This window comes from Bos indicus x Bos taurus, chromosome 24 (assembly GCF_003369695.1).
Source record: "Bos indicus x Bos taurus breed Angus x Brahman F1 hybrid chromosome 24, Bos_hybrid_MaternalHap_v2.0, whole genome shotgun sequence".
Lineage (NCBI taxonomy): Eukaryota > Metazoa > Chordata > Mammalia > Artiodactyla > Bovidae > Bos > Bos indicus x Bos taurus.
The window spans coordinates 4,357,500-4,378,756 of NC_040099.1; the positions used below are offsets into that span (position 1 = coordinate 4,357,500).

Sequence of the window (21,257 nt, forward strand, 5' to 3'; positions counted from 1 at the left end):
TGCCATCTTTTCTGGCAGTGTTAAGTGTTTGGATTGAAAGGTCTTGTTTAAAACTCCAGAACTGGTGGACTTTGGATCCACATAACATTACATTTACATGGAAAGGGTTTTGCTGCTGTTGTGTTTGTTTGTTCTCAGATAAGCAAGTCCTCAAAGGCAATGACTTTGACCCAACTGGTACTGCAGTGTGAGTCTACATACCTTGTGGGGTTTTTTTTTTTACTGGGAAAACCTCATAGCCAGACGGAGCCCTGAGATAGAAGCAGGTCTGTCTTTGTAACCTTCCTTAGTTGGTGAGGCCGAGGAAGGTGGGTTCCCTGATGGCTCAGTAGGTAAAGAACCCACCTGCCAATGCAGGAGACATAGGAGATATGGGTTCAATGCCTGGGTAAGGAAGGAAGGAAATGGTTACCCACTCCAGTATTCTTGCCTGGGAAATCCCATGGAGAGAGGAGCCTGATAGGCTACAGTGTGCTACAGCCTGTGGGCAAAGCACACATGACTGATCACATACTTGGAATAAGCCATGGAGTTCCTCACCTTTAACCAGGCCACGTGTCTTCTTGGTGAGATTCTTGGAACTTTGGTTGTGAATGAAGCTGGTTGTGTAGTTTCTGTCAGTGTGGAGGTAACCCTGATAGCCTTGCTATCTCTCCTAAGAGAAGTAGTCCCACGAACACTTGAGCTCCACCTGCACTGAGCACTTTTTTCAGATCAAAACAAATTCTTACCAGTGGGAGTATTTGGAAGGAGGTAGGGTGCATGGGATCATGGCTGGTCTGGCTTTGTAAGTGAAGGGTGACATGCTGGTCATCTGGTTTAAGTGTGTGGGTTTTTCACAGTGGGTAATCAGTGGTGTTTACCTGAAAACACTGGAGTGGCACTGTTAATTAAAGGTGAAGTGAGACTCTAAAGTAGCGCGACATTGCAAATCAACTATATTTCAATTAAAAAAAAAATGAAGTGAGAATCTGAGCTTGTTTCTGTTCAGTTCAGTTCAGTCGCTCAGTCGTGTCCGACTCTTTGTGACCCCATGAATCGCAGCACGCCAGGCCTCCCTGTCCATCACCAACTCCTGGAGTTCACTCAGACTCACGTCCATCGAGTCAGTGATGCCATCCAGCCATCTCATCCTCTGTCGTCCCCTTCTCCTCCTGCCCCCAATCCCTCCCAGCATCAGAGTCTTTTCCAATGAGTCAACTCTTCAAATCAGGTGGCCAAAGTACTGGAGTTTCAGCTTTAGCATCATTCCTTCCAAAGAAATCCCAGGGCTGATCTCCTTCAGAATGGACTGGTTGGATCTCCTTGCAGTCCAAGGGACTCTCAAGAGTCTTCTCCAACACCACAGTTCAAAAGCATCAATTCTTTGGTGCTCAGCCTTCTTCACAGTCCAACTCTCACATCCATACATGACCACTGGAAAAAACCATAGCCTTGACTAGACGGACCTTTGTTGGCAAAGTAATGTCTCTGCTTTTGAATATGCTATCTAGGTTGGTCATAACTTTCCTTCCAAGGAGTAAGCGTCTTTTAATTTCATGGCTGCAGTCACCATCTGCAGTGATTTTGGAGCCCCAAAAAATAAAGTCTGACACTGTTTCCACTGTTTCCCCATCTATTTGCCATGAAGTGATGGGACCAGATGCCATGATCTTAGTTTTCTGAATATTGAGCTTTAAGCCAACTTTTTCACCCTCCACTTTCACTTTCATAAGGAGGCTTTTTAGTTCCTCTTCACTTTCTGCCATAAGGGTGGTGTCATCTGCATATATGAGGTTATTGATATTTCTCCCGGCAATCTTGACTCCAGCTTGTGTTTCTTCCAGTCCAGCGTTTCTCATGATGTACTCTGCATATAAGTTAAATAAGCAGGGTGATAATATACAGCCTTGACGTGCAAAAGACTATAAATAAGGCTTAATTCATCATGGATATTTGGAGCCCAGTGAAGAAAAGTTTACCAAGTTCATAGTATTTTCTTCCTTTTTGAGTTCATTCTTTAGAAATCAAGGGATGCCCCTTTTAGATCATTGAGTACTGTACAGACTCTGCCAGGTGACCAGGTAACGGGGAAGGGTGCCCTTTGCTTTCTGTTGGCCATCACGTGTCACATTAACATGTTGAGGGTTCCCTTGTCACCTGTCCTCCAACTGGAATGAGCTGTCGTTTCCTTGGTATTCATTTAACACTTTTTGTTTTCTGCCTTATTTGCATTCCTCTCATTTTTGTACACCTGGCAAACCCTTGACTTTGATACATCCTCAAATCCAAAAGTACAGTTACAACTATGTTATTAGGTAAAGTGTAACCGAAAAGCCTAAGAGACCACTTCCGACCTTTAGTGATTATAAATGGAAGGCTAAAGCCATAAAACATTTGTTAAATGAATACAAACCACAGTTCTGTATGAGATGACAGTTTTTATTGCACTGTCATCATACAGATAAGAGCTTCCTACTCTGACCCTGTTATGCCCAAGGTTGGTACAGTGGTCAAACAGGTCATTCTGGATCCTGAAACCTGCCACAGGGAAGAAGAGTGGTTTGGTCCGTGATCATCTTCAGTTTTGCAGTGGCCTCTCCTTGAATGAGTCTGTTGACAGAAGCTTTTTCTTCCAAGACAGTTTGGTTTGTGTTGAGCTCCTCCTCTATCCAGCGACCCTTCACTATAGGCCTCCCCACCTTGAAACCAGGTGCTGACATGGCTGTGGGTGCCCCTCATGCCATCGCTTCTTCTATCATCACCATGCAGAGGAGCACCCTTCTTGACGTACAGAGCTCATCATTCCTCTCTCTGTCTCTCATACACACACACGCACGATGAATAAGTGCTCATGTCTTTCACTGCAAATGAAATCCCTTTCAGTTTCCACCTAGGCTGTCCCTGTCTCTTGAAAAATATTTGCATTGTCCGCAGCTACACTTTCTGATATGATAGCTAATAGACAAAAAGTGGCTACTTAAGTCTGCACTTAGTCACTCAGTCATGTCCAACTCTTTGTGACCCCATGAGCTGTAGCCCACCAGGCACCTCTGTCCATTGGATTCTCCCGGCAAGAGTACTGGAGTGGGTTGCCATGCCCCCCTTCAGGGGCTCTTCCTAACCCAGGGATCGAACCCTGGTCTCCCACATTGCAGGCAGATTCTTTACTGGCTGAGGTATGAGGGAAGTTCCAAGAGAAGCCCAACTTAAGTTTAAATGAATTAAATACAATTTATGTTGTTTCTCAGCTCTATTTCAACGGTTCAGTAGCCACTTGTGAGTAGTGGCTGCCGTATGGACAGTGTAGACCTAGAGTGTCTCCATCGCGGACAGCACAGACTGGAGCGCCCGCTGGAGCAGCCTTCGTGAACAGCTGCACTTTTGTGGGCTTGTGTCCATACAGCTATGACATCGGTGGGGTTGTTTACCTCGTAACTCCCAGCCACTTCTGAATTCACATCTGCTTGGAAACCGAATTTCTAATGTATGCCAACGAAACCACGCTCTGTTATGTTGTTTATTCGCTCAGTCGTGTCTCATTCTTTGCGACCCCATGGACTGAAGCTCGCCAGGCTGCTCTGTCCATGGGATTTTCCAGGCAAGAATACTGGAGTAGGTAGCAGTTCCCTTCTCCAGAGGATCTTCCCGGCCCAGGGATTGAACCCAGGTCTCCTGCACTGCAGACAGATTCTTTACCACTGAGCCACCAGGGAAGCCCTGCTCTACTGTACTTCTTGATTTTTTCTTCACCAAATGTGACTTAAAAAAGCCATCTGTCACTCACACGAAAACGGAGCTTTCATCACAGTTGTAAGAAAAGACGCGGCATCAGAAGTTGGTTGAGAATTAGCACGCTGCTCTGTGACGTGAATGAGGGGAGCTGGGGAAACACTGGCGGTAGCAGGGTGCCCGTTCACTCCCACCTCTCAGGGAAAGTGGTTAGACTCCTGCTTCAGCAGTGATGCTTGCTACTGTGTGCGTAGGCCCCGTCGGGTTGCTCGGGTCACTCAGGAATAGTCAAAACTCTGAGGCTTTATCAGTGAAGGCCGAGGTCTTTCCTATGTTTTCTCCTTCAGCCTCAAATTCATTGTATGCTTTTTCAGAGTCCAATCATGTCGATTTTTCGTGCACTTTTGGGTGTCGCACACAATGCTTTGCACATGGTAGTCATAAATATTTTGATTGAACGGACGAACCTGTTGGCAGGGCAAGAATAGAGACACAAAGAGAGCAGACCTGTGGACACAGCAGGGGAAGGAGAGGGTCATGTGAGACACATGTGGCCGTGTGTGAACTAGACAGCTGGTGGGAAGCTGCCGTGTAACACGGGGGCTCAGCCACTGCTCTGGGGTGATCTGGAGGGGTGGGATGGGACGGGGCGTGGACCGGAGCTTCGAGAGGGAGGGGACGACGTTGTTGTATGGCAGAGACCAGCACAGCATTGTAAAGCAATTATCCTCCAAATAAAAATTTTAAAAGTGAATTAAACAGCAAGTGAATATGAAATTATATGTTTTCTGAATGGTATGAACTATTGTATAGTTCAGAAAAAGGAAAGCTGTGTGAACGAAAATAGCTGCAATGGGAAAGTTGTGGTCACTTAACCAGTTGTATATACTAGTTCTAAGACCAGTGTGTAATCAGCTGTGCATATGCTTTCCTTCAAAATTACAAGTATTTCTGTGTATCTGCCAGGTGTCAGGCACTGAACTAGGTATGGGCAACAGTGATGAGTGAGCCAGACAAAAGCCTCCATCCTCCTGGATCCTGCAAGTGATTGATAAAATAGAGCATGAGGATTACGAAGTGCTGTGCAGGAAAATGCAGCCGGGGCTGGGGCCACGGTGTGGGGGGCACGGGGGGGCTGGGGGCACAGTGTCGGGGGACAGGGAGGGGCTGGGGCCACGGTGTAGGGACAGGGACGGGCTGGGGGCATGGTGTGGGGGGGACAGGGAAGGGCTGGGGGCGTGGTGTGGGGACAGGGACGGGCTGGGGGCATGGTGTGGGGGGGACAGGGATGGGCTGGGGCCACGGTGTGGGGACAGGGACGGGCTGGGGCCACCGTGTAGGGACAGGGACAGGCTGGGGGCATGGTGTGGGGGGGACAGGGAAGGGCTGGGGGCCACAGTGTGGGGACAGGGAGGGGCTGGGGCCATGGTGTGGGGGGGACAGGGTGGGCCTGGGGGCCACATGTAGAGGGGACAGGGAGGGGCTGGGGGCACAGTGTCAGGGGACAGGGAGGGGCTGGGGCCACCGTGTGGGGACAGGGACAGGCTGGGGGCATGGTGTGGGGGGCCCAGGGAGGGCCTGTGGCCACGGTGTGGGGGGACAGGGAGGGGCTGGGGGCGTGGTGTGGGGACAGAGAGGGGCTGGGGCCATGGTGTGGGGGGCAGGGAGGGGCTGGGGCCATGGTGTTGGGGGGACAGGGCGGACTTCCTGGACGGGCAGCTTGGTGAAGGTCTGTGGAAGGCTGACGTGAGCAGAGATAAAGGAATCTCGTCAAGGTCTGGGAGACGAGCATTCCACAGGAGGCGGCTTTGAGTTTCTGAGACGGGGAACCGTCTTAGCAAGTCTGAGAGCCGGTCCTCAGGCCGTGTGGCTAGGACTCAGGTGCGTCCCTTGGAGGCTGTGGGAAGACGTGGCTGAGTGCAGTGGTGGCGGTGTCATCCTCAGGTTGTCACTAAGGTGTCTGTGTGGCTTTTCTACTTTACCCGTTACCTCTCCCGCTTCTACTCTGACCAGCTCCCCTGCACTTAGCTAACATCTGAGCATCCTCATGGCGTGAGGGTGTCAGGAGAGTGGACTGTGGGAAGAATCAAGACGCAGCAGCAGACCAGGCAGAGGACAGCTGTGGTCGTCTGTTCAGGAGGTGCTGGTGCTTTGATCTGAGATGGTAGCGGTGGAAGTAGGGAGGGGAGGTTAGATTCTCAGTATGCTTTGAAGGTAGCCAACTGAATTTGCTGATGACGGGAATGAGAAGGAAAGAGGAATGAAGTTTGATTTCTAGTTTTTGGCTGCAGCAATCAAATAGAAGGACTTCCCAAGTGGCTTAATGATAAAGAACCCGCCTGCCAATGCAGGAGACCTGGGTTTGATCCCTGAGTCAGGAAGATCCCCTGGAGGAGGAAATGGCAACCCACTCCAATATTCTCACCTGGGAAATCCCATGGACAAAGGAGCCTGGCAGGCTACAATCCATGGGATCACAGAGTCAGACACGACTGAGAAACTGAGCTCATACACACAACTGGATACATGGTGGCAGCGTTCACTGAGAATAAAGACTGAGGAGCGTGTCTGGAGACAAAGGGCAACATTAAGCTTGGGTTACGTTATGTTCAGGGTGCTCCCTAGATGTTGCGTGCACGGGCAAGAAGGCTGTTGCAGGTGGGAGGAGTCTGGACTCAGGAGCAGCCTGATGTACTGCACGTACTGGAGAACAGGTATGATCACCAGGGGAACACATCCAGGTAGGATGGGAGAGTGCCAAGGACTGAGTGTTGGGGCTGAGACTCCAAGAAGGTCAGGAGTGGCCAGCAGAGTTCAAGGGGAACTGGGAGAGCCTGTTGTACGGGAAGCCACATTAACAAAGCATTTCAAGGAGCAGAGATCCACTGCTGGCGTCCCCAGAAGCATTGATGCTGTGAGTGATAGGAAGCCGGTGGTGATCTCAGTGCCAGTAGCCACCATCCTGTTTATCCCACAAGAATTCACCACATCTTAGTGAAAGTGTCCTTAGGAATGGGTAAAGGTTGTGATGATTGATGTCTTCTGAATTATGGACTATGCCGGTCTTTCATCTTTTAAAGTCTATTTTGTATTTATTTCCCTGCAAATAACTCTTAAAGACAAAAAGGGTGCAAAAACCCAAAAGCTATTCTGGTTGTTTTATTGATATTCCCTGGTTTGTATCTGGAGATTCTCCTATGTTATCGGTGCACGGTGGTACCTGGTGACCTGATAATAAGTAGTGATTTCATAGAAGGAGATACGGAGTTATGGCTTCCCAGATGTGTGGACACAGTGAGTACGGGGCCTGGGGCAGGTGCTTCAGGAAACAGTCCACCCACTAAACCTGGTCTCCTTTGCTCACTGTGGTGTCTGGCATACCTTGGTGTCTGGCACGTGGGGACACTCGGAATGTGTGTGTGGAGTCAGTTAACTTTGTGCGCGTGTGCTCAGTCATGTCCAGCTCTTTGTGACCCCATGGACTGTAGCCTGCCAGGCTCCTCTTGGGATTTCCAAGGCAAGAAAACTGAAGTGGGCTGTCATTTCCTTCTCCAGGGGATTGTGCCAACCCAGGGATTAAACCCATGTCTCTTAACGTTGGCAGACAGATTCTTTACCACTGCACCACCTGAATTAACTTTTGTTTGTTCAGTCATGAAGTCGTGTCCAGCTCTTTGCAACGCCATGGACTGCAGCATGCCAGGCTTCCCTATCCTTCACTATCTCCTAGGACTTGCTCAAACTCATGTCCATCGAGTCGGTGATGCCATCCAGCCATCTCATCCTCTCTCGTCCCCTTCTCCTCCTGCCTTCAATCTTTCCCAGCATCAGGATGTTTTCCAGTGAGTCAGCTCTTTGCATCATATGGCCAGAGGATTGGAGCTTCAGCTTCAACATCAGTCCTTCCAGTGAATATTCAGGGTTTATTTCCTTTAGGATGGACTGGTTTGATTTTCTTGCTGTCCAAGGGACTCTCAAGAGTCTTCTCCAGTACCACAGTTTGAAAGCATCAGTTCTTCCCATATCCTTAACAGGACCCAAAAGTTAAGGAACTCATGAGTGAAGCCACCCACACGGAAGAAACAGTCTGTGAATTTGCATAATTTCTCATTTTGTGTCTCCCACATTGTTGCTTCTGTACCTCTCAGGCTGTGCCCAAGACTAAAAAGACTGAGGATTAACAAGCTGTGTTTGTTACTGTCACAACCTTGGAGTTGCATGAGGAAGCTTCAGGTTGGCTTTCAGACTGAGCTAGCTTGTACCTCCAGGGCAGCTTCCCACATCTGAGTGGACTCTAGTATCCCGTGTCCCAGTGGAAGACTTAAATAAGTGTGGAAATGCATACAAGATGTAATGTTATTAGTCATTTAAACAGTCATATTAAGAAAAGATAGTCAATGACATTGCAAAGTATTTAATAAAAATGCTGGATAATATTTATTGGTTATATTAACACATACAGTAACACACTTATTTTTCAAAAATTATGTGAGATAAGTACACTATTTTCCCAAGTTCACATAGCAACGCTAGGCAGTACTGTCTCTGTATATATTATAGTCTCCTTTAATCTAACAAAACTGTATGCCTTAGGTAATGATCATGATCTTCTTTTAAAAATTATTCATACATATATGTATATGTCTGGAGGAGGGCATGGCAACCCACTCCAGTATTCTTGCCTGGAGAATCCCATGGACAGAGGAGCCTGGCGGGCTACAGTCCATGGCGTTACACAGAGTTGGACACGACTGAATTGGCTTAGCATGCATGCGTGCACATGTGTGTGTATATCCAGTCTTCTCTAGATGCTGAGATTATGGGTGATTTAGGTGATTTTTATTTTCTTTCTTGTGCTTTCCAGTGTTTCTATACTGTAGATGGATAGGTTTTACAAGTAGTAGAGAAAAAATTAAGTAAATTTCTGTAGCACTAGATTTGTCTAAATGGTAGGAGTCCACCTTCTACAGCCTTTGTGCCTCTGCACCTTCTGTTAGTGGGAGAGATGAAGAACAGCCTGTAGTCAGTCAGGTAAGGGAGAACCCTCTTGTTCTATAACTGGGCACTTGTGGGTGATTGGCTCAGGGCAGGGTGGATTTGATCTAAGAAGGTTTTTTCCCCCTGCAGAAGTGTTCAGGATGACGTGAGCAAGCACCTCCTCTTCTTTGTCTGAAAGCCCTCTTCCCCAACCTGAGAGTCCGTGTCTGTGACCAGCTGCCCCTGCCAGTCCTCGGTCCCTGCATGGCGGCCGTCCTGGGTTGCACCAGTTAAAGCAGCTGGGCTGCTGAGATTCCCTAGGAGGCTCTGTCCGCCCTGCCCCCTGTAGAGCTGGGCTCTTTCTTCTCTGCCTCTGTTGTTCCCCATCAGTCATATGTCCCCGTGGCACCACCTTGAGCAGGTCTCTCCTACACACGTTTGCATTGCTTTTTCTTCCTTCTAGAAAGTGAGTTTGTCCAGAGGCAGGGGATCTGCTTGACTGGACGTTGCTGTACTTGCCAGGCATACAGAGCACTTTTCAGAGATGAATTGTCTTGGATGTAGTAAGTCCATGATTAGACAAAAGAAGTCAAACTTGAAGGTATATGAATAAGTTGAAAATAGATTGGCTAAATATTGAGAGTCTGCCTGCAATACAGGAGACCTGGGTTCGATTCCTGGGTTGGAAAGATACCCAGGAGTAGGAAATGGCAACCCACGCCAGTATTCTTGCCTGTAGAAAGCCATGGACAGAAGAACTCGGTGGGCTACAGTCCACGGGGTCACACAGAGTCAGACACAACTGAGAAACTAACACTTTCCCTTTTGAAGATTGAGAAGAGTTTTATGGCAAAGCAAAGAGGACATTCTCGAAGGATACAAATGTGTGCCTAATGCTTTGGTTGCCATGTGAATAACTTAGAAATGAACATCTTACTGTTGGAGGAAGTTTTTCTGTACTTACAAGTAGGAAACTGAATACAAAGGAATTGCTTCATTTAGGAACAAGTTACACTCCCACACTGTGGCTGCCAGAATAGCCTTTTTGGTTAAGTAAACCAGCCACTTCCTTTTAACTCATTTGCCTGGAGGAAAATATTCATTTTTCTCTCTCTTCTTCAAACAGCATCCTGGTGGGGAGGAAGTCTTAAGGGAACAAGCTGGAGGTGATGCCACTGAAAACTTTGAGGATGTTGGGCACTCTACAGATGCTCGAGAATTGTCCAAAACGTTCATCATTGGGGAGCTGCACCCGGTAAGTACCTTTTGGTGGCGGGCGGGGTGGGGGGGCGGCCTTGTTTCTCTTTAAGGCTATGGCTTGACCTTACTCAAACCTTTAGACTTGCATATTACAAAGTGTAACAAGGAATAAAGCAAAAAGCAATTCCTCCTGACTTCAGAACACCATTTCATCAAAAAGTAAACTGACCAGAAACTTCTTTGCACTCCCTGGTTGCATTTTTCATGAGCACTCAGAACCCTCTCATCCAGGGACATGTCCTGGTGACAGTGCATCCCAGACTCTGAAGTCCCCTGAGCAGCGGATTTTAGAAGGTGGGGTGCTGGCCCAGAGCAGTGTTATTTTTAATTTGTTTTTTTTTGACCAAAATATCTTTCTTAAGAAGCTTGCTTCTTTTTTTCTTTCTTTGTATTTATTTAAAAAAAATTTTAATAAATAAAAGTTTTAAAAATAAAATAATGAAAAATTAAAATTAAATTTTGAAAAATAAATATATAAAAAGAAACTCCTTTCTACTTTTGTTAGTTTGAGGATATTTTAATTCTAAAATGTGATTTAGAAATTTTTTAAAAGATCAGCTGTTAAATGAATAAACCCTGCCTCCTGTAAAACCCACACGCAGTCCTCATCCTTCTCACTCTACCCGAGATCTTTGAGAACATCTCCCTTGGTGCTAGTCCATGGACTGACTTTGGGGAAACAGAGGCTTATTTCAGCTTTTCTATAATCCCATGGGTGTAATAGGAGTTGAGGCCCTTGTGGAGCATTTTGAACTGTGCATGTGTGGCTGCGCTCACCCATCAGCCAGCGTTGCCAGGAACTTTGGAGATATGCAGACCTGGAGTGTGGAGCAGGCAGCCGGGGACCCTGCACCTCCGCGAGGGTGTGGATCTCCCCTCTGAGCTGGTGCCTGCCTGTCTCCTCCCCCATCTCTGGACACGGTACCAGTGGCCCACCTGAAGGGGTGGAGGGGCTGCTAGAAGTGGGCCCCAACGAGGAAATAACACAGCAAGAAGCCTCGACCCCAGGGAGCACACCGAGAAACCCTATGAAAAACACCCTGTGAGGATGTGTGTTGTGTCTGGTTGCTGCTTTTCGTAATGGCCGCTGTTGAAGGAGGGTTGAAGCAGGCTCTCTGGGGAGGGCCTGGAGCTGTCTTAGAGTGGTTTCCATTGAGTGGGGAGGTGGGCTTTTGGGTACTTTGAGAAAGGCATCTTCATTTCCCAGCAAAGTTTATTCACCCACATGTTTTCATCTTTATCTTCATATTTTACCGAAGTGATGTAGTTTTATGGTAATCGGAGAGGCCTGCCTTTTAAATGTTCCCTCCTGTCCTTATTCTTTCCCTTCCGAAGCTTCTGGGGTTGGAGCAGGTGAGTTTTCAGGCTGTGGCTGTAGCGTGTTTGCCTCACCTGTAATCAGCCTTTGTTGTTGAGTTGCTAAGTGATGTCCAACCCTTTGTGACCCTGTGGACTTGCAGCCCGCCAGGCTCCTCTGTCCATGGGATTTCCAGGCAGGAATACTGGAGCGGGCTGCAATTTCCTTCCCAGGGTGTCTTTCCGACCCAGGGATCAAATCTTCATCTCTTGCATTGGCAGGCGGGTTCTTTACCACTGAGCCAATCACCCTTTTAATGCACTTTATTTTAGATGGAAGTTTGAGTAGATTATGACCCTACAATTGAGAGACTGCAGGAATTCACTGAGTATACCACACAGATTGCACACCCATACACGTATATACACACACCTGAAAGGCAGTTTCAGAGGAAAGAAAGGAAAAATCTAATTAGATCTCAGCTGCTCCCTGAATTACAGATCAGAATCTGAGTCTAATAAATGTATATACAGATCAGCATATAAATATGACTATCAAAAACACTATTTTAAATTTTGGAACTCTAGATCACAATACGTCTCAGCACTTTAAATTGTTGCAGTCGGATGGATCAAACTGGGTATTTAATAACTTGGGTAGAACCTAAAATGCTAATTATTGAATAGCAGTGTTTTAAATGTCAGTAAAAGCGAACACTTCAGAAATGGTAATTTTGTAGATGTTTTTCCATTCGTAATGGGCTTTGTTTTTTTATTGCAGGATGACAGATCAAAGATAACCAAGCCTTCGGTATGTGTGACCATCTCTGGTATCTCGGTGGCTACATTATCTTCGTTGTATTTCATACCTGTCAAACTGGAGGGCAAAGGTCATTTACTTACCTGAGACCAGCACAGGTCTTTCTAAGTTAGATGAATATGTACCCTGTTGGCTCCAGCAAAATTTTTTGTCTGTTTAGATCCATCAGTATATTTTATTAGGATAGCTTTATGTTCTCCTCATAAGATTGTCAATACTTAAAATAACATTTCCATCATCATTATCAGCAGATAACTTTTGAAGGGCTACTTCTACTTTTTATTTACATAAGTAGCATTGTGCTTCTGAACTGAAACATTTGACAAAAGTCTTCTTTTCAGAGAACTTAAAATCTCAGTAGAGTCTTCATACTTAAACCTTTAAGGTGTCTGTCAATGTCTTCTTCATCTCCACATCTCTGGGACATAGTAGGTGTTCAATAAATATTTACTGGTTGAATTGAATGCTAATTAAATAACTTTTTGATGCATTTTTCCTTAGGAAAGGAAATAATTCCAGTGATGTTCCTTTTATGCCCAGGCTCACCCGCCTTCTCTCTGAACTGATCAGCTCATTTATATGACCTAGTGCCTTCTTTGAGGCTCCCTTTTGGACTGCTGAAATTCTCTGGTGCTTCAAGTCTTTTGCTTTTTCTTCAAAGTCTGTCAGGGAATAAGTGTAATTTCTCCTGTTAGGTGTTCAGTATGTTATCTTGGCACATATCATTCAGCTATAGTAAAATGAGGATTTGATAAGGCTCATCACCTGAGCTTAGAACTGATATAGAGCCAACTGTGTCCTGAACCACGATTCCTGCCAGCAGAAAGCACCAGTCAGAGCTAAGGTCTCCCACACAATCGCTTTACTCCCGAGAGACGCACTCTTTGCTCCTCTAGAACATACATGGCTTTGCTTACTGCAGAGCAGAAGTGGGGGAGTGCGGGGCTGGAACTTGCTGGTTTTCAAGGCCAGAAGCAAACACATGGACACTTTTCTAGGTGTATCTTTCTTGTGCTTGTAGCTTACTAGGAGAAGAGAGTTCTTTGTTGTGTCTGTATAACTATCCATCTGTTTCCAGGCTGATAAACATACACTGTGGTCTGAATTTTTGAAATGCTGCCTGCTTAAACTGAATTGTGAAATAAGATGTACCAACAAGTATTAGATTGAACCCTCCAGAGGGAAACAGATTGAGTTACCAAGTTAAGCTATTTGTGTTAATAAATACAGAGACAGTGCAGTTTTAAGTGAGCAAATCCAGATCTATCAATTTGACATGGAGGGTATCAGTAATGGCAGTACCTACTGATAGGTTTCTATGGTTGCCGTCTTAAAACCTTTGCTATGTAAGTGAGTTGATTTGATTCTCAAGGTATCATAGGGGAGCTCCTGGACCTACCAGAATGTAAAGAATGAAATTCCACCTTGTTCCAAGCTTTGACTTCGTTCAAGGTCACACACTGTAGAACCACTGCTAGCACCATTTAAGGCGTAGTGCTCGTGAGTCTCTCAAGCCTCTGTAGGCTCCGACCTTTGCATAAAAGGCATCACTCCATCAGCAGTATCTTTAGGGAAGCCTTCCAGTGAAGGAATGGGCTTAGTCAGATGAACTTATAAATGACGTGGATGAGCTTTGCATGAGAGCTTATCACGTGTTGATTTCATCACTCCCCTTTTCCTACCTGAAGCTGAACCCCTCAAGTTCACTGTGTGAACAGGAGGCACAGCCTGTAATAAAGACCGCAGGCTTTCCCCCATCTTCCTTGACACATTAGTCAGTTCCATACTAAAACCCAACTGGGGCCCAATGCTAAGTGGTGACTCAGACTTGTCTTAACGCTGAAGCATCCCTGGGTTATTATCTAACAGATAATAAGCCATCAAAAAGTGCGTATTGTCTTTTACAGTGCAGCTCTCTGGAGGATCTTTGTTGTTGCTGGTGGTCACCGCACCCGAGTAGTGCATTCCACTCATGGTAGCAACGAAGGTGGAGGAAGGCAGGCCAGCGAGTTTCCATGCAGAGTTGTTAGCACGTTTGGTGCAGTGCATGTGCTGGGCGTGACAGAATAACCTCTGTTCACTGTTTCAGGCTTAGCTTTCTAGTGTGCCAATAACACTTCACCTTAAATGGACTATTGCATTTGTTTCAGAACTGATTATGTCTTTGTATGTCTCTAATAGCTAAATAATATTTTCACATTGTCCAGTTACCTCTTGTAATCCTTGTTCATTTTATTTGCCTATACAAAATGTGAAAACTAATCTTGCAGTAGTTATGAATACTTTTGTAGTCTCTTGAGATTTAATGTTGCTTCAAAAGATAATGACTGTGAAGTTTTCTATTTGAATGACTGTGTTTTTCCCTCCTCCTGTGTCAGGAATCTTAAAGGCCATGTCTCCAGGTTGGTGGGTGTCATAACTGCTTTGCCTGATTTTCCCCTGGAAGGTTTCTGCCTTTTTACGGGAATGTCTTTAATGCGCTTTGCTGTGTGTAGCATTGCCTTGCTGCAGATCAGTGAATGTTCGCTAATGCTTTTTTATTTGTGCTTTGGGAAACTACAGCTGCATTATTTCCGTCTACCCTCCTGTGAGGCACTAATGCTTTGCTGGTGTGGAGCTTCAGGAGTGCTTCTTAACAACTTTTCAAGCCCGAAAAAGCTTACATCCTACTTGGCCTTGGTTACCCCATTGTTTGGGGCAGACTGTGTCTTCCCAGAGCCATCTGCAGCTCATTTTCATGGTACTGATAGGAAGGACCTTTCTCAGAAGGTGTTGGAGGGTAAACCAGGAGGCAGCTGTGAATGCCCCTGGCATCTGAGGATTTCTTGGTGGGTGATGGTGTGATGTCAGCCTGCGAGGCCGCCAGTTTTTTTTTGTTTTTTTTTGTTTTTTAAAAAAACCTGCCAGAGTTAAAGAAGACCAGGAAAGGTGGTCCAGACTGTTACAATTTAAATGCCACTTCTTTTTTTTTTTGACACTTTTTTTTTATTTTGTTATTATTTTTTTAAAATTTTTTTTATTTTTAAACTTTACATATTTGTATTAGTTTTGCCAAATATCAAAATGAATCCGCCACAGGTATACATGTGTTCCCCATCCTGAACCCTCCTCCCTCCTCCCTCCCCATACCATCCCTTTGGGCCGTCCCAGTGCACCAGCCCCAAGCATCCAGTATCGTACATCGAACCTGGACTGGCAACTCGTTTCCTACATGATATTTTACATGTTTCATTGCCATTCTCCCAAATCTTCCCACCCTCTCCCTCTCCCACAGAGTCCATAAGACTGTTCTATACATCAGTGTCTCTTTTGCTGTTTTGACACCTTTTTTAATATAATCTGGGTAAGCTTTTACTTCTATGAGATTTGATGAAATAACTGATGTTTTATTGAACATTTCATTCCTGCTTTTGAAGAATGAAACTGGTCTCCTTAAAGATAATGATACATTTTTTGTATGTATAAGTGATACCTGTGTTCAGTTTCTACATTAAGCATTTAAATGTCTGTCAGGTACAGAATTAGGTAGCCTATTAATTTTTAACATTTTCTTGCAAATTTTCGAGGTTATGTTTGTAAGTAATTTAAATAGAGACCCTTCTTAAATTTTTTTTTCTTCTGAAAAAATGGTGAGTTTGGGTATATTAGTGAAGATTATGATGTCATTTTCCCTTCAGACTTTTTTTTTTTGAAGAATGCATTGAATAAGACTAATGAATTGCATAAACTGTTGTGATCTTATTTTAAAGCAGGTTATAGTCAATTGAATGAACGTTCAGATATTCTCTTTAACTTAGCTTTTCTTGTGTTTCAGGAAAGTATTATTACTACCATTGATTCAAATCCCAGGTATGTGGTAGTTTTCTTTAAAAGTATGACCGATCAGAAGGCTCCTAGAATCAGAGTTGGGCTAGAGGGTCTCTCCCCACAGTCGAGGCATCTCTGTTGCTTGAGCTCCCGCCATGCTCCTCTCTGTGGACAGGTCGGGGTCCTCTCCACTTAGCACCCAGACTGCCCAGGGCCTTCCTTCCTAAACTGTCAGATGGCTCAGACATTTCAGACAACCCCACGTCTCACCCTGCTGCCATACCTCCCTGGAGGAGCAGAGCAAACGGAGGCTCCTTCTCCCCTCTGTGGGCTGGACAACCTTTCTATCTTTAGGCGAACATTCCATATCCTTCCTCATTTGATATGTGGCCAGTTTCTTAAATTGTCATGATTATATCTCCCTAAGCATGGTTCGGTTTTCCCCTTGTCCCTTTTCTAGTCTGTCCTGAAATTGAACCCAGTGATCCAAGTAATAGCTTGAGTCACTTGTTCTAGGCACTTGATTTCTTCATATAGTTTAAGATCATATTGATAGCTCCCAGGTGGCTCAGTGGTAAAGAATCTGCCTCCCAAAGAAGGAGATTCAGGTTCGATCCCTGGGTCGGTAAGATCCCCTGGAGGAGGAAATGGTAACCCACTGCAGTATTCTTGCCTGGGAAATCCCATGGACAGAGGAGTCTGGTGGGCTGCAGTCCACGGGGTTGCAGAGTCAGATGCGACCTAGCACGCACAAGATCATCCTGACGTTTTTGGCTGTTCTACCATCCTGACTTATGGACTGCCATCAAATACAATTTTTTGGACCCAAGCTCGAAGCCACACACTCCTGCCTGTTATATTCTGCCCTAAGTTTGCTGCCCCCAGGCTGCTCATATTCTGGTACATTCCCCGCAGTATTTCCTCTTGCTTTACCCTGAAATATCCGTCTCCTCCTAAATGGAAACTGAAAACCTACCAAATTACACTCGTAATCCTTTTGCAATTTAAATCTTGATTTAGAACTTGCTATTTGTGAAGAGTATTAAAGGACAGGAAGTTTATGACAGAAACCGTCACGTGTGTGTCAGCTGTTACCTGCTCTTTCTCCGGATTCTAAAAGTTCATATCTGTATTAATGATCTTTCCAGCCCTGCCCCTGATTAATCTGTCATTTATAGTAGAGCAATGTATTGGGACTGAACAGTATATAAATTGGGATTTTTGTGAATTCACATCTATGGACTGCAGAGTCAGTCATTTGGGCATGCTGTTTCTTAACACATTAAACCTACTGCACACAAGTGGCAATTAGATTTTCTAACCAGAATCACAGAATGTTGAGCTGCGGTGCTGGTAGCAACCTTAGTAACCGTGTGCTTCACATCCTTTAGCTTTGCAGCTCGGGGCACACAATTTGCCCTTGGCTGTGGAGCCTGCTGATGGCTTTCTTTAAATGAGAAACCTGCTCTTCTGCTTCACAGTTCAGTGCCATTGTTAACTTACGGGCGTATCTAGATCAATACCTGTTTACTTTTCTGAACTTGTGATATGAAACCCAGAATTGATGTCCTTTGGATAAGTCACTAGTCCTTGGTGGCATCTGTTGAGGGAGTGATTCATAGCTGTTTGTGTAAAATTATAGAAATAGATCTAAGTGGCACTGTAAGGGCATTCAGTTTCTTATAAGGCTGGAAGGGTGGAGCAGTTGTCCTGGTATACCAGGACATGTGTTATACCAGGACATATGTTGTACTCACTTCCCTTTTAGCAATTTAGAGTGAGCTTTTCATCCAGAAAGGTTAGAGGGGTAATAGAACACTCCATGGTGACTGTCATGGTAAGGAGACGGAGCAGAGTTTTGAGTCTCCTGCATGGAACATCACGCAAGCGTCATTGCTCTTTCTTTCCAGCTGGTGGACCAACTGGCTGATCCCAGCTATCTCAGCGCTGTTTGTAGCCCTGATATATCACCTCTACACTTCGGAGAACTAAACACATTCTCAGAAGCCAATGGAAGAAAAGACTGCTTTGGTCCAGGGAGAAAGAAGCCACCACTCTTAACTTCAACTGACAAACCCTTCACCTGAAAATAATCTGAATACACCTATTTTCCTTTCCTCCTACATTAGACACAAAACAAACCATAACTGTTCCATTCTTTGGACTATTGAACTTCTAAAGTGTGCCTTCTTATTCACCAACTTTGTTTTGCTGTTCCATCACTACATCATTTGCTTATTGTGGACATGATCTTTTAAAACATACCACCATGCTGAGCTGTCTGTTGGGTATATAATTGTCTTTAATGTTTAGAATCTGATTACTTGGCGGTCGTTTAATGCGCTCATCTTTCAGACCCAAGTTGTCTGAGGTAAGGAGGGGTGTCCTTGGGTCATTTCTTGTGCTGCTTCATCTAATTGAATCATCAGATTTTGCATGTTTCTAGTGTAGGTTGTTTTTTTTTTTTTTAAGAAGGCCCAGAAATAATAGCTTAAAGATTTCTAATAATTGTTCTACAAAAAAACAGTCAGATAGATGATAAAAAGAGAAAGTGGCCTCCAAGACCTAGAAAAGATACTCTATCTCGTCTTTGATTAAAAACACCAGCAATGTCAACAAGAAGCCTAAGAACCATGAGAGAACATTGCCGCTGGCCCATCTCTGAGCTTAAACAGTTTGCACAAAGGTTTTGATTGCACAGAGATTCTCAGCTAACAGTTTCTCAGGTTTTACAGACTCTCCTTCGGAAGTGAAAACTGCTTTTCTGCCCCCATGATGAAATCTTGATTCCCGAGTCTGGGTTTTTTTTGGGGGGGTGGCGGGGAGGCGGGGGGCGGAAATCTAATCAGCATTTATAGAATATTTTCTTCTACTACATCAAAATACACATTTTTAAGCTCAGACGAAAGTTTGATTGAGGTAGACAACATTATGGGTCACAATTCAAAGAGAAGAAATCCTACAAAGCATTTTCTCAGACTGCAAATCAATGAAGCTAGGCAGTAATGGAAAAAAGAAAAAAAGCTGGAAATATCAAAATATTTGCAGGTGGAACTACACACTGCCAAATAGCATGTGGGTCAAAGAGGTCCCAGACAATTTTTAAAATGTCTTGAACTAGTGATTCACTAATTTGTACAAACACACACGAGATTATGGGACATTCGGAGTCTTGATTTTTGAAGAAATTTAGCTCTAGTGACAGGCCCGAGGGAACTCTGGTGTGACTCTGATTCAACCATCCCATTCTTGTTTATTCTCTACCCTGTGCTTTTTTTTCCCCTCTCAAAAAACTTGAGAGATGAATTTATAGACTCGAAATACATCATAGTTAGCGATGATTGTCCGTTGGCGTGCTAGCCGACTGACGAGCCACGGCATTCATCAGAAATATCTAAAGCACATTAAAGACGTTGTTTAAATTTCAGAACATACATAGATTTTTATAATCAATGACATGTACCACCCTCTGCCTCTTTTGTGACTGGAGGTTAGAGTGAGTGTTGGAGGGCGGTGGGGGAGGTGTCTGTATCACATGGGAAAATGCCTGGCAGAGGACTCCTTTGTTCAGATTTTAATAAACATATTCCTGGAACAAAACTCATGCCTCTCGTGATGGACTTGAAGCGCCCGCCTCCCTCTGCATGTTGGTACATCCACAGACAAGTCAGCAGGCTCTGCTGTAACGTGCCGTCATTACTGTATAGTCATGAATAGGTCAGCTAAATAAAAGTAACCGTGGACCTTCACCCTGCTTTTTGATGCTACCTATCAAGGGTTTCCATGTCGAGTCCCCCAGTTCTTCCTCTGGGATAGTGGAGCAGTTGGTTCACGGCTCCGGATGTGGTTTTCAGCATGATCATGAATGGTGTGTCTGGAAATAAACAGTATAACCAAAGCGATTGAGGCAGGACCCCCAGCCCCGGCCCCCAGCCCCATAGCTGGTTCCTGTGAAGCTTGAAATGACCACCAAACTCACACTCCAGTGAATTATTTGTATGTCCCTCATCTGGATCACTTAGAGAGAAGCTTGCTTTAAATTAGGATGAGGATGAGATACTTGGAATGGGAAATTTGGGCAGAGTGACTGTGATTGCAGTATTTACAGTTAAAAGCCGTGTCCTATCCGTGTGCAGAATCTGTGAAGCTGGGTCGCCCCAGCCTCTAGACGCCTCTTTCTGCTCTGCCCTGGCTGCTGTGTCTTCACTGTCACCTTATCTGGAAGCCCAGTTTGGTTTGGCTCCATATCAGGGTGGGGAGCTCTGGGACTGGGGGTAGTCCACAGTCGCCCTTAGAGATCAAGGTCCACTCCTGTGCCACCAGCATTAGCAAAGACAAGCTTTCACATCACCCCTGCCCTCTGCGAGCCTGATCACAGCCCTAGGAGGAGTGGGCATGGAAGAGAAGACGTGATGGCAGGCATCGGGCTGGATTTCCCCGTCTGCTGTGTCCAGCTGCCACAAGGGTGGACTGACGTGGGGGGAGGGCAACCGGAGAGGAAGCTGTTTTATGCAGGAAGCCTGGCCTCAATCTCTAGAAACTGTAGAAAGCGATTCAAGGGATTCCCATGGTGACTGGAGGAGGGGCGGGGGGCTCACCTGGAGGCATGTTTTGTAATCAACAGTTGTTTGAGAACCTGAAAGATCTCGCAGTCATTCTCTAAATTCTAAAACATAAATCACAGTCTTAATTTGTTTTTTTGAAAGTCAAACATGAACCTTTCCATCAAGATAGAAAACAAATCCAAGTTGTGGGTGGCAATGATGCATCTCTCAAGGAAAGTCCCAAAAAAATGGAGAAATAGGTAACCCTGCATTTTGCTTCTGTCTGCTGTTGCCTCATGCCTAAGTATCTTCCTAGTTATTCCACTTTCCTAGTGAGGTTGCTGATGCAAAGAACCCTTAAGTCGTGATAATCACCCCTGTGAACTTCGGAGGCAGAATTTCTTAAAGGTTAGCTGTTAAGGGCAGGTCTTTCTGATCCCATGGTCAGTTTCTGCGCCTGGTGGTATTTGGCTTTTCCAACTAAAGTTGGCTCAATGTTTCAGGTTGGCGGTGGAACAGATATACTTTTGGGGTAGGGCTGTGAGTGGACTGCACCATTCCCTTAAAGAAGAAAGAAACAAGTGAGACAAAAAAAATTTTTTTTGACAGTTTCATTTGTTTTTTAGTTCTGTTACTGCAAAAATGCTAAAATTAATGGTGAATGCATGCTGTGCATTTATCTATAGGTTCAATACATAGACAATAAAAATATTCAGTCAAGGGGAAGTACAATTCATTTTTTTTTAACTTTACAATATTGTATTGGTTTTGCCATACATCAACATGAATTTGTCACGGGTGTACACGTGTTCCCCATCCTGAACCCACCTCCCACCTCCCTC

General features: G+C 45.1%; 1 protein-coding gene across 1 annotated transcript in view; it reads left to right on the forward strand.

Moving 5' to 3' along the window:
* LOC113882655 (cytochrome b5) overlaps positions 1-19,471 on the forward strand; it is a 34,164-nt gene extending 14,693 nt beyond the window's left edge. Inside the window, exons 2-5 of the mRNA XM_027525621.1 lie at positions 9,815-9,943; positions 12,026-12,055; positions 15,879-15,913; positions 17,782-19,471. Coding sequence (XP_027381422.1) covers positions 9,815-9,943; positions 12,026-12,055; positions 15,879-15,913; positions 17,782-17,863 — 276 coding nt within the window. The 3' untranslated portion in view covers positions 17,864-19,471. The remainder of the gene's footprint in view (positions 1-9,814; positions 9,944-12,025; positions 12,056-15,878; positions 15,914-17,781) is intronic.
* Positions 19,472-21,257: the final 1,786 nt, after the last annotated feature.